The 17,899-nt window shown below is 47.3% G+C and overlaps 1 protein-coding gene across 1 annotated transcript; it reads right to left on the reverse strand.

The window, feature by feature from the left end:
• Window positions 1-5,359: 5,359 nt before the first annotated feature.
• Window positions 5,360-17,529, reverse strand: LOC134984438 (oocyte zinc finger protein XlCOF7.1-like). Its single transcript, XM_063950017.1, has 3 exons — window positions 16,799-17,529; window positions 10,124-10,425; window positions 5,360-6,536 (listed from the first exon to the last, which is right to left on the reverse strand). Exons 1-3 carry the CDS (start codon window positions 17,527-17,529, stop codon window positions 5,710-5,712), a joined length of 1,860 nt encoding a protein of 619 aa, XP_063806087.1. The 3' UTR covers window positions 5,360-5,709.
• Window positions 17,530-17,899: the final 370 nt, after the last annotated feature.

A 17,899-nucleotide genomic window follows, 5' to 3' on the forward strand; every position in this document is an offset into this window, starting at 1 on the left:
TTTATTAACCCATGGAGGTCTGGATTTGGAGTCACACTCAAAATTAAAGTGGAAAAACACACTACAGGCTGATCCAACTTTGATGTAATGTCCTTAAAACAAGTCAAAATGAGGCTCAGTAGTGTGTGTGGCCTCCACGTGCCTGTATGACCTCCCTACAATGCCTGGGCATGCTCCTGATGAGGTGGCGGATGGTCTCCTGAGGGGTCTCCTACCAGACCTGGACTAAAGCATCCGCCAACTCCTGGACAGTCTGTGGTGCAACGTGGTGTTGGTGGATGGAGCGAGACATGATGTCCCAGATGTGCTCAATTGGATTCAGGTCTGGTGGATGGGCGGGCCAGTCCATAGCATCAATGCCTTCATCTTGCAGGAACTGCTGACACACTCCAGCCACATGAGGTCTAGCATTGTCTTGCATTAGGAGGAACCCAGGGCCAACCGCACCAGCATTTGGTCTCACAAGGGGTCTGAGGATCTCAACTCGGTACCTAATGGCAGTCAGGCTACCTCTGGCGAGCACATGGAGGGCTGTGCGGCCCCCCAAAGAAATGCCACCCCACACCATTACTGACCCACTGCCAAACCGGTCATGCTGGAGGATGTTGCAGGCAGCAGAACGTTCTCCTTGGCGTCTTCAGACTCTGTCACATCTGTCACATGTGCTCAGTAAGAACCTGCTTTCATCTGTGAAGAGCACAGGGTGCCAGTGGTGAATTTGCCAATCTTGCTGTTCTCTGGCAAATGCCAAACGTCCTGCACGGTGTTGGGCTGTAAGCACAACCCCCACCTGTGGATGTAGGGCCCTCATACCACCCTCATGGAGTCTGTTTCTGATCATTTGAGTAGATACATGTAGATTTGTGGCTTGCTAGAGGTCATTTTGCAGGGCTCTGGCAGTGCTCCTCCTGTTCCTCTTTGCACAAAGGCGGAGGTAGCGGTCCTGCTGCTGGGTTTTTGCCCTCCTACGGCCTCCTCCACATCTTCTGATGTACTGGCCTGTCTCCTGGTAGCGCCTCCATGCTCTGGACACTACACTGAAAGACACAGCAAACCTTCTTGTCACAGCTCGCATTGATGTGCCATCCTGGATGAGCTGCACTACCTGAGCCACTTGTGTGGGTTGTAGACTCCGTCTCATGCTACCACTAGAGTGAAAGCACCGCCAGCTTTCAAACGTGACCAAAACATCAGCCAGAAAGCATAGGAGCTGAGAAGTGGTCTGTGGTCACCACCTGCAGAACAACTCCTTTATTGGGGGTGTCTTGCTAATTGCCTAAAATTTCCACAACAGCATGTGAAATTGATTGTCAATCAGTGTTGCTTCCTAAGTGGACAGTTTGATTTCACAGAAGTGTGATTGACTTGGAGTAACATTGTGTTGTTTAAGTGTTCCCTTTATTTTTTTGAGCAGTGTGTATAATATATATATATATATATATATATATATATATATATATATATATATATATATATAATACCCCCACATGTACACACACACAGCTTACTGTATGGGATTTTAGGGAGCTTAAACATTATGATAGGAACCATGCTCCCTGCACCTTTGTGCGTCTCACTACAACATATGGCTGCCAAGATATCAAGATGTACCAGAAGTACCACGCTCCATGCACCTTGCTGGAAGTGGGGAGCGCTTATGGAAGCAGCGCTGTTATTCCCTATAGAACACGCTCCCTGCACCTGCTGTATAGCCCACGCTCCCTGCACCAGCTATGTGCTGGGAGCGGCGTGTGGGAGTGGGCAGCGGAGCGGCATGTGGGAGCGCTTATGTGCTGGAAGCGGCGCTATAGAACACGCTCCTCTCTCGGGAGCTGGGGAGCGGCGGTGTGCCTCAGCGGCCGGGCACCTGCGTCAGTGGACGGCATGAGCGGCAAGGCGGCGGGTGTAACAGTGTCCGACCTGTAACAGCAACCGGCATATCTATATGAGCAGCTGGGCGGCGGGCAGCGTGGGTGCTCTGAAAAAGCAGCGCAGTCTCCTACACACGGCTGGCAGCAGCGAGAGGTGACCTCCCCTGCACTGACCTTGCGGCAGCTGTTGGAAGCTCTCAGTTCTCCTGGCGGCAGCGGCACTGCAAGCGCCCTTAGATAGAAAACAACTCCTGTTTGAAATCTCCTCCACCCAGCGCCTCTGGAGTCATCATGTGGAGGAGATGGCCGCTCAATCCCGGACCTCACTTCTCTAAGTGGGAAAGGGATCATATGCTGCCTGGCTGACACGGCCGTGCTTCTCCTACAAGCGCCCACGTGTCAGCAGCGGCTGGAGGGAGTACAATCCCGGACCAACACTTCTTAGTAAGTGGGGAAGGAATTGTCTGTAAAATAAAATAAAAAAATGAACGTGTAAAAAAGTTAAATCAAAATGGAGCCTTAAGATCATGATGTGCTTCCCTGAGGCACATAAAAAACACTGAGGATCTTGGGAGTATGGAAGAGGGAAGAGGAGGGTTACACATTTAAATATTTAAATGCGCCTTCCCTGCTAATGCACCGTCCATATCCCTAAGAGTACTCCAGTGACCCCTAGTGGATGAAATAGAAATATACAACCACAGCGCTTTTATCCAATATGAAGTCCGCAGACCTCAACACAGTATGTGCTCCCCTCTCTTTCTATAACACCCTGGTACTTGTAACAGCGATGTGCGAGGAGAAGCAGCATTCAGGATCAGCACTCCCGCGTCTCTGCAGGAGAAAATGGCGCCCAATGAGTGTTACTGGCAAGTCTGAGGAGAAGCCCTGCCCCCTGTAATGGCGCGAGTCTACCTCAGTAATACAATATTTATACTGGCAGGGGTATGTACCTCAGTGGCACACATGTATGTACTGTTATGCCAGTGAGAGTAAGGATTTTACCATGTTCCCCAGAGCGCGCCACCCTGCGCGCTCTGCACCCTGTGCTGAGACATGTTTGTGCGCAGCGTCCCATGCTGCACTGGTACCTTTATGCCGCCATGATGACCGGAGGACCACTCTCTGCAGGTCTCCGGTAAATACTCACCAGCCTTCTGACTTCTGGCTCTGTAAGGGGGTGGCGGCAGTGCTGTGGGAGTGAGCAGCAGCCAGGCTTGGGCTGTGTTCAGTACCATTCAGGAGCTAATGGTGTCCTGTCAGCGGAAGCAGAACCATTGAACTAATTGAGAAGTTGGTTCCTACTTCCCCCCCCCCTAAGTCCCACGAAGCAGGGAAGCTGTTGCCAGCAGCTTCCCTGTACAATAAAAAACCTAACAAAGTATTTTTCCAGCAAAGCTCTGTAGAGCTCCACTGGTGTGCATCCAGTCTACCGGGCACATTTTATAAACTGAGGTCTGGAGGAGGGGCATAGAGGGAGGAGCAATTTCACACAGCTAAAAATTCTTAAAGTGCCGAAGGCTCCTGCGGACCCGTCTATACCCCATGATACTGAAGTGGACCCCAGCATCCTCTAGGACGTAAGAGAAATTGCGATTGCTTCACAATTTCTGTTTCATCTTCACAGCTTAGCTTGTCCCCCGCTTGTCCTCCACACCGCACTTGCAATGCTCTATTTTCTCCCTGGAAACGGAGCATTGCTCCCCACCCCATGACCGTCTCTGCCTGATTAACTGTTAGGGTCTCCTGCCCTGTGCTGCCACGTCGTCATGGCAACCGGGAGACAAGTGCTAGTGGAGTAACCTGAGCGCAGCTGATACTCCGGTTCGGGTCTTTTGCTGTGCAGTGGTTATAGGCTCTGTGCACAGCAGGGGATCCGGTGCTGGTTTTTGTGCTCACAGTCTGTGAGGTCTGAGTGGGGCGTGGACAGCACCTGCTTTATAAGGCCTCTTTTCAGAGTAAGCAGATGCTGCTGAATCTTTGTTGGTTAGTCAGTTCATGAAAGTTAGCCAGTACTGTGTAGCTTTGTATTTGTTTGTTGCTTACTGCAAATAGGCCTGGGGATTTGGTATTACACTCTGCCAATCCAGACCTAGCAGTAAGACTGGAGTCAGTCGTTTAGCTTGCTGGAGTTCTGTTACTACTCTGTGAACTTAGCAAGTTTGCGGCCGTATTCTAAGACTTGCCTGTCTAATCCTGTCTCACTGTGCTAGGTGTCAGGGGTTAGTTTAGTGGCAGTAAGCTAAAACCTGTGCACTGCAAGTGAGAAATAGGATTGTGGAGACTCTCCTTGTGTCTATCATTCCATCTCTGACCAAGGAGTTTACTGCCACACCCGTTGGTAACCCTTTAGGGTTTTGCTGTTGCCCTTAGCAACAGCATTTTGGGTTCTCTACGTATTAAAACACAACATCTTGCTTTTTCTATCTGAGCAGTTCTAATACAAGGGAGATACCCAGTTCCTTAGCCTCTGGGCTTCTCTGTTCACTTTGTGTGTATTTTGTTACCCTATAACCTTCTGTGTACATTATGTCATATTTCCCAGTTTGTCTGTGAGTCCATTTGTTTTGCATAACAGTTCAAACACCAGTACATTCCTGCAGACACTGGAGTGCATAACAGTTCTGACACCAGTACTTTCCTGCAGGCACTGGTGTGCATAACATTAACACGGAGCAATCGCATTTTCTGCGGCCCCCCGCAGAGAATGCAGACACATGCGCAGGACGGGCGCAGTGGATGCGCCCGCAACTTTTTCTCAATACTTCCATTTGGATCGCACACTGCAACCCACCCTGAATTAGGGCCAGAGTCACCATCTTACAGGCAGCCGGTGAAGGGAGTAGAGAATGGGTGTTATGTGGCAGGAACGGGCTGGTTAGGTAACAGCCTGGCTGCTGCAATCTGTACAAGCTACAAGCGGTGCAATTCTTTTGCTGGGAGACCCAGGTAGAGGACATTGCAGTAGTCTATGTTTGATGATACAAGTACATGTATGACTGTAGGTAGATCTTCTGAGGGAAAGAAGTGCAGGAGTCTGGCTATGTTTCTCAGATGAGGATCTGATTGTGGCTGATACCTGATGTCTAAGTTTCACTCCACAATCCAGGACACCAAGATTCCACACATGATCAGCATTTTGTAACTCTGAACCCACAAGCGGAAGTCTGGTTGGTTTGCAAAGCTGAGCTGTAGCCCTGTCCTTTGTTGGTGAGCTTCTATCATAAGGACTTGTTTCGCCAGGACTGAGTCACAGCCAACTGGCATCACCCACACCTGAAGCTCAGCTAGACAACCATTTAGGATTGGGACTGGTTTATCAGTATCTGGAGCAAAAGACAGGTCATCTGCATAGCAGTGGTAGATGAGGACATGACATCTGATTATTTCACCCTGCGGGAGCATGTATATTGCAAAAAGCATAAGAGATAGGATAAGAACCTCGAAGAACATTACATGGCAAGTAGTATACTCCAGAAGACTAAAACGGTTCCTCATACAAAGAAAAAGGTTGCAGGTGCACAATTCAAACATTACCAATTTATTAATAATAATCATTGCAATAAAATTTTGCAGTTTTAGCGAGGTTCTTCGCATAGTTATAGGATTGGGACTGGTTTCTCAGTATCTGAAGCAAAAGACAGGTCATCTGTATAGCAGTGGTAGATGAGGGCATGACATCTGATTATTTCACTCAGTGGTAACATGTATATTGCAAAAAGCATATGAGATAGGATAAGAACCCTGAAGAACAACGCATGGGCATGATAAGTATACTCCAGAAGATTAAAATGGTTCCTCACCGGAATGATGTCTATTGTGTCCAACAAGAGCTGATTTATTTCTCAGAACATGGAAATGGCCTCTCACCTGTGTGACTTCGCTGATGTATAACAAGATGTGATTTCCGGATAAAACATTTCCCACACTCAGAGCAAGAAAACGGCTTCTCACCTGTGTGACTTTTGTTATGTCTAACAAGATCTGATTTGCGTGCAAAACATTTTCCACACTCAGAACATGGAAATGGCTTCTCACCTGTGTGACTTCGCTGATGTATAACAAGTTGTGTTTTCGAGGTAAAACATTTCCCGCACTCAGAGCAAGGAAATGGATTCTCACCTCTGTGACTTTGCTGATGTGCAACAAGTTGTGATTTCCGTTCAAAACATTTCCCACACTCTGAACATGGAAATGGCTTCTCACCTGTGTGACTTCGCTGATGTGTAACAAGTTGTGATTTCTGTGCAAAATATTTCCCACACTCAGAGCAAGAAAATGGCCTCTCATCTGTGTGACTTCTCTGATGTGTAACAAGATTTGCTTTCAATGTAAAACATTTCCCACACTCAGAACATGGAAATGGTCTCTCACCTGCCTTAGCTGCCTGATGGGTGATAAGCTTTGTGTTCTGTGTAAAACATTTGGCATCTATGGAACAGGGAAACACTGTATCTACTGTCAGAGCTGTAACAGATGCACCAATATCAGAGTGATCAGGAGAATATTTCCCAGGATCAGAGGGATCAGCTGATAGAGCTGGATGTATAATTGGGGTAATGGGGTTAGCTCCTGGAGAATCCTGTCTACTGTCATTATCTTTTATGTCACAATCCAGGGATAACATTAGATGTCCTTCTGTGATATTCGTGCTTGTGTGTCCATCTGCTGGAAATAAAATACATTATGGAAATGTGACATTTTCTGTAACAATATTAATCTTGTAAACAAGCGGAGAAGACGACTGTCTGGGACACTTAATTGTAAATGTGTGTGTATAATAAAACATAACTTTTAATGAAGGTTTATAATATTGTGTCTCAGACTATCATTGTGTCCACCTTCCTGAGAACTCTCACAATAACAAATGTAATATTATAATAAGACCTAGATATCTCTCTCTTGTACTGGTAACTAACCATGAAGTATAAATGGAGATATAGTCACTCGCCAAGTCCTATGTCAGCACCAATGTAAAACAATGGATGGGGAACATATCGTATGAATTGGAAATTCTAGATGAACAATAACATCAGTCATATGAGCTGATGGATCAGAGAAATGTCTCCTAACGTTACTCCTGGAAGCAAGCATTGGTAAGGTAGCATTCCTTTATGTGTGTGCTTATACGCTGGTAAGCCTGTACATGTGTTACTCACCCTTATATAAGGTATATTGCTACAGCAGAGTAGGTGTGGAACAAGGTATTTTACATGCAATACACCATATGATATCCTGTAATCATCATCATCTGCTAGGTTATAATCCACTCTTACACCCTCATCATCAGTGTCTTACCTCTATTCTCTCAATAGTAATAAGGATGATGTGTGTACGGTAAGTATGATATAGAGAATTACATATCAGAATCTATACAGCTGCCGCCATACTTCTGCTTCTCATACGTGTGCTACTGGCAGCAGTGAACATCTGAGTGAGAGTGCAGGGAAGACAGCAGAGTCTGATGAGAAAGAGATTGGATCTGCCTTTGTAGGGCTGTACCACACCTGTCACCCCTGTTAGTATATAAAATAATAAATAAGAGGGGCGTGGCCTGAGTCCATCCAGACGTACTTTCTGGAGCTCTCCTCACTAAGTGGCTTCTTACCTACCTGATAGCTGTCGGCTGCCACTGGGACCAAGACCCAATCTATTAAGTCCCCCCACTCCTCCTGCCCTAAAGCCGCTCGCTCTGCTCACTCAGAGCACTGTTCACTGTCGCAGCCTAGCGACGCCGCTGAAGCCACGGGCTGAATTTTGGGGATAAGTGTGCCCAGTCTTTCCTGCACGCTCCAAACACCTGACTTGGGGGCAATTTTTCCTCAGGTAGGGGCAAATGCTCTCTCACTCACATGGGTGCGCAGCTCCCACAATTGCTGGGGACAGACCGGTCTGCCCACAGTCACCGAGCCCGGCAATGATATTGGAAAGTGAGGTGGCTGCCATTTTGAATCCTGGCACCCGCCCATCGCATGCTTTGCCTTCAATAAGGTGTAAAATTGATATAAGCTACTAAATAAGTGTCCTGATGGCTGGACCGGGGTCACTACACTAAATTGAAGCATTTGCCAGGAGGTGACACTACCTTGTATTTATATGGTACCACTATAATCTACTTCCTCTCAGTCTACATGCAGAGCCCAGTATCAAGTATCGTCTGAGTACAGCGCATTACACTCTGATTACAACCTCACAGTATATTATTTTGTGGATTTATTCACTGAATATATTTTGCCATTTGTGTCTCTCTGTGCTGAGTACATCACGTCTGTGATCACGCTGACCTCTAGTGGAATATCTCGCTCATTACTGTGTTATTTGAGTTGCATTACATCAGGTTTACTTGAAATTTTGGCTCAAAAACCCCTGTCACCCCAAGAATGTCATTGTGAACAGAGTCATCTTGATGTAACCTCCTGACAGCGTACTACTGCTCCTTTTATTTATAGATTGTTTGTATTTTCCTATCTCTGAGAGGTCAGTCTCTTTGTAGCCGGCTTTCCATACCTCCAAGAAAGGTTAAAAGATACCCAATCGGCCCCACCTGTCCATCTCTTTGGGGTGTAGTATGGCTGACCGCCGGTCAGCTTACCGACGCCAGGATCCCGGCAGCATACCGACGCCAGGATCCCAGCGGGGAGGGGCGAGTGCAGCAAGCCCATTGCGGGCTCGGTGGCGACCTGCGATCGCCACGGGTTCCATTTCCACTCTATGGGTGTCGTGGACACCCACGAGTGGAAATAGTCCCTGTTGGAAGGCATGCCGACCATCGGGAAAGTGAGCCGTCGGGCTCGTGGAGGAGGTCATGTGACTGTCGGTCAGCTGACCGGCGGTCACATGAATACCACCCCTCTTTGGTATCTCGAATTCAGGTGGTCCATCGGAGACCGCTAAAATATCATCTGCTTCTTCTTGTCAGATGCACAGCCCAGCTGTAATGGCTGAAGACATCTTAAGACATCCTAGATGTTCCTATTACTCTACGCTCTATACATTCTATGTTATCTACATTTAGGGACTGAAATATATTCAGAACTTAGCTCTAATATTCAAGCTTTGAGGTCCGATATCAGTGAGATTGGCACTCGTACAGACTAAGATGAAAGAGATTGTTGCGTCTCACAAAGATCTGATTTCAGCACATGACACCCTTCAGGAAGACCTGGCCTCTATTCGTGATAAAGTAATTGATTTAGAAGACAGGTCTCGGAGAAATAATATCAGAATAATGGGCATTCTGAATTCTGTTACAAATGCTGAGCTTTATGATTATGCCACGGTCCTCTTTTCAGAAGCTTCCAAAGGCTTCTGCCACTGACCTTCTTACTGATATGATCCATAGGCTCCCAAAGTCCAAACAGGCCCCTATCCATGCACCAAGGGACACTCTGCTCAGGGTCCATTTTTCATATTAAAGAATGCATTCTACAAGTCGCTTTGTCTTCCTCATCCACGGCTGAGTGCCTGGATAATCTGCAACTATATCTGGATATTTCTTCTGTGACGATGGCCAAAAGGCGTCTATTCCACCCAAGGAAATGTGCAATACAAATGGGGCTATCTTACTAAGATTATTGTGATGCGAAACAATGCCTTCACAGTGATACCTTCACCCGAGGATGGCCCTGCTATTCTGAAAAAGTGGGATATTCCTGTTGACAGTCCTTCATGACACTTTACCTAAACCAATCCCGGAGGAGTTGTCTTCCGTCTCAAAGTAATATGCTAAAGGAGTAAGACTGTTAGAGACACTCAGAGTCTGTTTCCTACTGTAACATGTGCCAACTGGGACTAAGTTACTGGGCATGGATCTATTTTTGGGCCAGATTTATTTGTTCTTGTTATGGGTATAAAGCAAAAAGTATATTTTTTGCTTCATTTCCTTTGCTATTTAATTGCTATATGGTATATGGCCTGATATTCTTTCCACTGTTACCTTTCATAATACCTTTCTAGAATGTTTGGGCGTTTAGGCAAAGCATGACTGATTCATGTAACATCCTGTTGCCCTTAGAGTCTGGAGTGGAGACTGGTCAGACGTCTGGGCTGGTAAAACACACAGTGACATGATGTAAGGAGAAGAGCAGGAGTATAATAGGGGTTGATGTCTCCTGACTCCCCAACGGGGAAAATACATATTCCTCATTAGTTTGTACTAACAGAGGCTGTAGTATAAGAGATTGCTGTAGTGACTGAGCAAGGAGAATATGTCACTATGTGACTCTGTTCTGTAATAAGTGTTTGTTACTCACCTGTGCTGATATCTGTAGGGATCTCCTCCTCCTTACACTGCTGATCACCCCTCACATACGTCTCTTCTTCTCCCTCTATATCTTCTGCCTTTATATCAGTCACATACGTCTCTTCTTCTCCCTCTATATCTTCTGCCTTTATATCAGTCACATACGTCTCTTCTTCTCCCTCTATATCTTCTGCCTTTATATCAGTCACATACGTCTCGTCTTCTTCCTCTGTATCTTCTGCCTTTATATCAGTCACATACGTCTCTTCTTCTCCCTCTATATCTTCTGTTTTAATATTAGACAGAGACGTTCTACCTAAAAAAAAAAAATTATAAGATTTTACTCACCGGTAAATCTATTTCTCGTAGTCCGTAGTGGATGCTGGGGACTCCGTAAGGACTATGGGGAATAGACGGGCTCCGCAGGAGACTGGGCACTTTAAGAAAGATTTAATACTATATCTGGTGTGCACTGGCTCCTCCCTCTATGCCCCTCCTCCAGACCTCAGTTAAGAAAACTGTGCCCGGAAGAGCTGACATTATAAGGAAAGGATTTGGAACCCAGGGTAAGACTCATTCCAGCCACACTGTACAACTTGTGATAAACTTACCCAGTTAACAGTATGAACATAAACTGAGCCTAACTGAACAGATGGCTCATAACCAAAAACCCTGTATTACGCAATAACTATATACACGTATTGCAGAAAGTCCGCACTTGGGACGGGCGCCCAGCATCCACTACGGACTACGAGAAATAGATTTACCGGTGAGTAAAATCTTATTTTCTCTAACGTCCTAAGTGGATGCTGGGGACTCCGTAAGGACCATGGGGATTATACCAAAGCTCCCAAACGGGCGGGAGAGTGCGGATGACTCTGCAGCAACGAATGAGCAAACTCAAGGTCCTCCTCAGCCAGGGTATCAAACTTGTAAAACTTAGCAAAAGTGTTTGAACCCGACCAAGTAGCTGCTTGGCAAAGTTGTAATGCCGAGACCCCTCGGGCAGCCGCCCAAGAAGAGCCCACCTTCCTTGTGGAATGGGCCTTTACTGATCTTGGATGCGGCAATCCTGCCGCAGAATGAGCTTGCTGAATCGTGTTACAGATCCAGCGAGCAATAGTTTGCTTTGAAGCAGGTGCACCCAGTTTGTTGGGTGCATACAGAATGAACAGCGCATCAGTTTTTCTGACTCCAGCCGTTCTAGAAACATACATCTTCAAAGCCCGGACTACATCGATTAACTTGGAGTACTCCAGGTCACGAGTAGCCGCAGGTACCACAATAGGTTGGTTTAGGTTTAAAAGAAACTGCGGGCGGGTACGCAATTCTGCCCTATCTTCATGGAAAATCAGGTAGGGGCTTTTACAGGACAAAGCCGCCAATTCTGACACACGCCTAGCCGAAGCCAAGGCCAACAGCATGACCACCTTCCAAGTGAGATACTTCAGCTCCACAGTCTTAAGAGGCTCAAACCAGTGCGATTTCAGAAAATCCAAAACTACATTGAGATCCCACGGTGCCACTGGTGGCACAAAAGGGGGCTGAATATGCAGCACTCCTTTAACAAAATGTCTGATCCCCAGGCAGTGAAGCAAGTTCTTTTTGAAAGAAAATGGATAGGGCCGAAATCTGGACCTTTATGGATCCCAGTTTAAGGCCCATAGTTACATCTGCCTGCAGAAAATGTAGGAATCTCCCAAGCTGGCATTCCTCTGTAGGGGCCTTCCTGCCCTACACCAAGCAACATATTTTCACCATATCCGGTGATAATGCTTTGCTGTCACGTCCTTCCTAGCCTTTATTAGCGTAGGGATAACTTCCTCCGGAATTCCCTTTTCTGCTAGGATCCGGCGTTCAACCGTCATGCCGTCAAACGCAGCCGCGGTAAGTCTTGGAACAGACAGGGCCCCTGTTGCAACAGGTCCTTTCTGAGAGGCAGAGGCCACGGGTCCTCTGAGAGCAACTCTTGCAGTTCTGGGTACCAAGTTCTTCTTGGCCAATCTGGAACAATGAGTATTGTTCTTACTCCTCTTTTCCTTATGATCCTCAACACCTTGGGTATGAGAGGTAGAGGAGGAAACACATAGACTAACTGGAACACCCACGGTGTTACCAGAGCGTCCACAGCTATTGCCTGAGGGTCCCTTGACCTGGCGCAATACCTTTTTAGCTTTTTGTTGAGACGGGACGCCATCATGTCCACCTGTGGCAGTTCCCATCGATTTACAATCTGCGAGAAGACTTCTGGATGAAGTCCCCACTCTCCCGGGTGTAGGTCGTGTCTGCTGAGGAAATCGGCTTCCTAGTTGTCCACTCCCGGAATGAACACTGCTGACAGTGCTTGTACGTGATTCTCCGCCCAACGAAGAATCCTGGTGGCTTCCGCCATTGCCACCCTGCTTCTTTAGGTTTACATGAGCGACCGCAGTGATGTTGTCTGACTGGATCAGCACTGGTTTGTCTCGGAGTAGAGGCTCCGCTTCAGTCAGGGCGTTGTATATTGCCCTTAGTTCCAGGATATTGATGTGCAGACAAGTCTCTTGACTTGACCACAGTCCTTGGAAGTTTTTTCCCTGAGTGACTGCCCCCCACCCTCGGAGGCTTGCATCCGTGGTCACCAGGACCCAATCCTGTATGCCGAAACTGCGACCCTCTAGTACAGGCATTCCCAACCACGGTCCTCAAGGCACACCAACAGTGCATGTTTTAGTGATATCCAGGCTTCAGCACAGGTGACTTAATTAGTAGCTCAGTTATTTTGATTTAACCATCTGTGCTGCAGCCTGGATATCACTAAAACCTGCACTGTTGGTGTGCCTTGAGGACCGTGGTTGGGAATGCCTGCTCTAGTAGGTGAGCACTCTGCAGCCACCACAGAAGAGACACCCTGGTCCTGGAGGACAGGGAGATTAGCCGGTGCATCTGAAGATGCGATCCGGACCACTTGTCCAACAGGTCCCACTGAAATATCCTTGCATGGAACCTGCCGAATAGAATGGCCTCGTAAGACGCCACCATCTTTCCCAGTACTCGCGTGCAATGATGCACCGATACCTGTTTTGGTTTTAGGAGCCCTCTGACCAGAGTCACAAGCTCCTGAGCCTTCTCCTCCGGGAGAAACACTTTCTTCTGGTCTATGTCCAGAATCATGCCCAGGAAGGGCAGACGTGTCGTAGGAATCAGCTGCGACTTTGGAATATTCAGGATCCAGCCGTGCTGTCTCAACACTTCCTGAGAGTGTGCCACGTTGATCAGCAACTGCTCTCTGGACCTCGCCTTTATGAGGAGATCGTCCAAGTATGGGATAATTATAACTCCTTGCTTCCGAAGGAGAATCATCATCTCCGCCATCACCTTGGTAAATATTCTCGGTGCCGTGGACAGGCCAAACGGAAACGTCTGGAATTGGTAATGACAGTCCTGTACCACAAACCTGAGGTACTCCTGATGAGGAGGAAAAATGGGGCTATGCAAGTAAGCATCCTTGATGTCCAGCGACACCATGTAATCCCCCTCCTCCAGGCTTGCAATGACCGCTCTGAGCGATTCCATTTTGAATTTGAATTTCTTTAGATAAATGTTCAGGGACTTTAAATTCAAAATGGGCCTGACCGAACCGTCCGTTTTCGGTACCACAAACATGGTGGAGTAGTAACCCCTTCCCTGCTGAAGTAGGAGAACCTTCACCACCACCTGCTGGAGATATAGTTTGTGAATTGCCGCCAGCACTACTTCCCTTTCCATGGGGGAAGCGGCAAGGAAGATTTTAGGAAACGTAGAGGGGGCGTCTCTTCGAATTCCAGCTTGTATCCCTGAGACACAATTTGTATCGCCCAAGGATCCACCTGTGAACACACCCACTGGTGGCTGAAATTCTTGAGATGTGCCCCCACCGCTCCTGGCTCTGCCTGTGGAGCCCCAGCGTCATACGGCAGATTTAGAGGAGGCCGGGGAGGACTTCTGCTCCTGGGAACTGGCTGCCTGATGCAGCTTTTTTCCTTTTCCCTTACCTCTGGCAAGGAAAGATGCACCTCTGACCTTTTTGGTCTTTGGGGGACGAAAGGACTGCATTTGATAATACGGTGCTTTCTTAGGCTGTGAGGAAACATACGGCAAGAATTTTGACTTCCCATCGGTCGCCGTGGAAATCAGGTCTGAGAGACCGTCCCCAAATAATTCCTCACCCTTATATGGTAAAACTTCCATATGTCTTTTCGAATCAGCATCCCCTGTCCACTGCCTAGTCCATAGGACCCTTCCGGCAGAGATGGACATTGGATTTACTTTAGAGCTGAGAGAACAAATGTCCCTCTGAGCATCCCGCATATACAGAACCGCGTCTTTGATATGCCCCAGGGTCAGTAAGATATTATCTCTATCCAGGGTGTCTAACTCCTCAGACAGAGAATCTGTCCAGGCTGCTACTGCGCTGCACATCCATGCCGACGCAATGGCAGGCCTCAGGATAGTACCTGAATGTGTATACACAGCTTTCAGGATTGATTCCTGCTTTCTTTCCTTTTTTTTTTTTTTAAGTACTGTTTATTGAAAGTTTTTACTAAAGTACAATACGCAATGTACATAAGGGTGGGCGGAGGGGAAGACAGAAGGAAAAATGGGAGGGGAGGGAAAAAGAATGGGGTACAGCAATGCAAAAATATGATATCAAATAGGCAAATATATCAAAAACCGTATGTCAAGGGAAGGGGGCATTTGTAGTACGCCAGCCATGGGGACCAAATCTCAGAAAATATAACTGCATCGCTCTCGATCACACTAGAGAGGAACTCCATATGGTAGGTATCCCAGACAGCAGCAATCACAGCCGCTATGGATGGGAGTGTGTGCGATTTCCAGTGGAAAGCAATTTTACATCTCAGTGCGGTCGCGATGTGCCAGATGAGCTTTTGTGAGGGTTTCGGTGTTCCGGGAATAGGTCTCGGGAAAAGGAAGAAGGACGGGGAAAAGGGCATATTCACTCCGGTGATTCGCAAGATCAATCTCCGGGTGACCTTCCAGAGTGATGCTATCCCGGGACAATCCCAAAATATATGGAGCAGGGTACCCTCCGATCCGCAGCCCCTCCAACATCTATCTGATGCGGAAGGGAATATTCTACTCAGTCACGTCGGGACCAGGTACAAACGGACATATAATTTAAACGAGTTCTCTCTGTGTCTAATAGAGGTCGCAGAGGAAACCAGATTCTGCTTAATCTGCTCCCAGGTGTCCGTCTCTATGTGTTCCTGTAAGTCAGCTTCCCAAGCTATTTCGTGAGAGGCCAATGTGGGTAGGTTATGTGTAAGCATGAGGCGATATATTGATGACAGTAGGCCCTTAGAGGGAGAGCGCAGTAGCATAACGATCCCAGAGGGGATCGGGACAGAGAGTGTGTGATTGGAGAAATGCTATGTGAAAGCTACGTAACTGCAGGTATTGGAAGAAGCATTGCGGAGGGAGTCCATATCAATTCTGTAAATCTGCGAATGCTGGGAAAGAGCGAGACAGTGCAATATCGTTGATAAACAGAAGGTCATGAGCCGACCAGTGCTGGAAGGCATGTGAGGACCGTCCTTCGGCGAACAGTGGATTGTCCCAAAGGGGGGCAATAGCAGGAGGGGAGGATAATAGAGCAAAGGTCTTAGTGAGCCTATCCCATAGTGAGATGGTGAATGTTATGGATGGGAAATTAGTATAATAAGGGGGTCTGTGAGAACGTGGGATCCATAGAAGGGTGGAGACGGAGCGCATACGAACAAGTTCGGATTCCAATTGAACCCATCTACGAGAAGATATGTGCGAGTGCCAGAGAACGGCCTGTGATAGATGGGCCGCATAATAGTACAATTTAATGTTGGGCACTCCAAGTCCACCCTCCCTGGCCCTGTTATAGAGCGTCATGAATCTAACTCGGGGCCTTTTGCCTGACCATAGAAAGTGTGAGAATTTCTTCTGTAAATCTTAGAACACTTGTGAGGGAATCCGCACCGGAAGCGACTGAAAGAGGTATAAGAGGCGAGGTAGGATATTCATTTTCAGAGCGTTAGCTCGGCCAGACCAAGAAATGAATTAGCCAGACCATCTCTGGAGATCACCAGTAATACTGTGAATCAACTCAGGGTAGTTAGCTGCATATAGTTGGGAATATTGTCTGGTGAGATATACGCCCAGGTATTTCAGTCGGGATTTTTTCCAGTCAAATTTGAAATTGTTACATAGGGTGGCTTTCAACGGGGTTTGTAGGTGGAAGTCTAATACCTCTGTCTTAGATGCGTTAACTTTGAAATTGGAAATAACACCAAACTCCTGTATGATTTTGAAAAGGGTTGGGAGAGAGATATGTGGATTCGAGAGAGTAAGCAAAATATCATCCGCATATAGAGAGATCTTGAACTGAGAAGAGCCCACTGTGATCCCCAAGATATCCGGGCAGCTGCGGATTCTTGACGCCAGAGGCTCCATCATTAGAGCGAAAATTAAGGGTGACAAAGGACAGCCCTGTCTCGTGCCATTCGCAATTGAGAATGGAGGGGATAGTAGACCGTTCACTAGGACACAAGCTGACGGGGAGGCGTAGAGAGATTCAATGCCCGTGAGGAAACAGCCCGAAAGACCAAAGCGTCGAAGGGTGCAATCCATGTATATCCATGATATGCGGTCGAACGTTTTTTCAGCGTCCAACCCCATCACCAGGGAGGGGATCCCAGAGGAGTCAGCGAAGTGCAGGGTATCGATCGCCCTTCTAATGTTGTCAAAGGCCTGTCTGCCGGGGATGAAACCGACCTGGTCCGGGTGAACCAGGGAAGCCATCATCCCCGCAAGCCGGTTGGCAAGTGTTTTCGCAAATAATTTCAGGTCAGAATTTAGCAGGGATATTGGGCGATAGCTGCTACAGTCTGTGGGATCACGTCCGGGTTTAAGTATGATGACTATTTCCGCTCTAGTAGTGGAGCTATCGAAGGGAGTACCAGCTAGAATCGCATTGAACAATACCATCAGGGCCGGGGTCAGCGTACCATTAAATTTCTTATAGTATAAAGCTGGCAGTCCATCCGAACCCGGAGCTGAGGCATTCCTCAATGATTTGATTGTGATATCCACTTCCTCTGCGGATATCTCTGTGTTGAGTAAGTCCATCTGTTGTTTAGAGAGTGTCGGAAGGGGGCAGGAAGAGAGGAAGTTGTCTATGCGTTCTTGCAAACTAACAGGGTCATCAAGAGTGGGTAGGTTATACAAGGACTGGTAGTATTCCTTGAAACAGTGGGCAATTTGTTGAGGATCATAGGTCAGCTTGTGGCGTTGGTCCTTCAGTGAGAGGATTCTATTCCTCTGTTTACGGGCGCGTAGGCGGGAGGCTAAGAGGGAGTCAGCTTTGTCACCCTTGGAATAGAACTTATGTTGTAACCATCGCATGGTCTTAGCTGCTTTGGTCGATAATATTTGGTATAATTGGCCTTTGAGAGCCAGGAGTTTGCTATATATAGAGCGTCTGGGCGTCTGTTGGTGTCAGGTCGTTAGCTCTTTGATTTGGTTCTCAAGATCCGCAACTGCCCTGCGATCCTTTAATTTTTGGGCTTTAGTTAAAGAAATAAAGTGCCCGCGGATGGTAGCTTTGTGTGCTTCCCAGACTATTGCGGGAGATATCTCGTCCGTGGCATTCAAGGAGAAGAATTCCCTCAGGACTTCAGTAGTCTGTACGATATATTCCTTTTTCAGAAGGATAGCAGAGTTTAATCTCCAACGGAAGGTTGTGGGGGTGTAGGGGAGGAATCAATAGTCAAGA

Source organism: Pseudophryne corroboree (genome assembly GCF_028390025.1).
Source record: "Pseudophryne corroboree isolate aPseCor3 chromosome 3 unlocalized genomic scaffold, aPseCor3.hap2 SUPER_3_unloc_55, whole genome shotgun sequence".
In the NCBI taxonomy this organism is placed as follows: Eukaryota; Metazoa; Chordata; class Amphibia; order Anura; family Myobatrachidae; genus Pseudophryne; species Pseudophryne corroboree.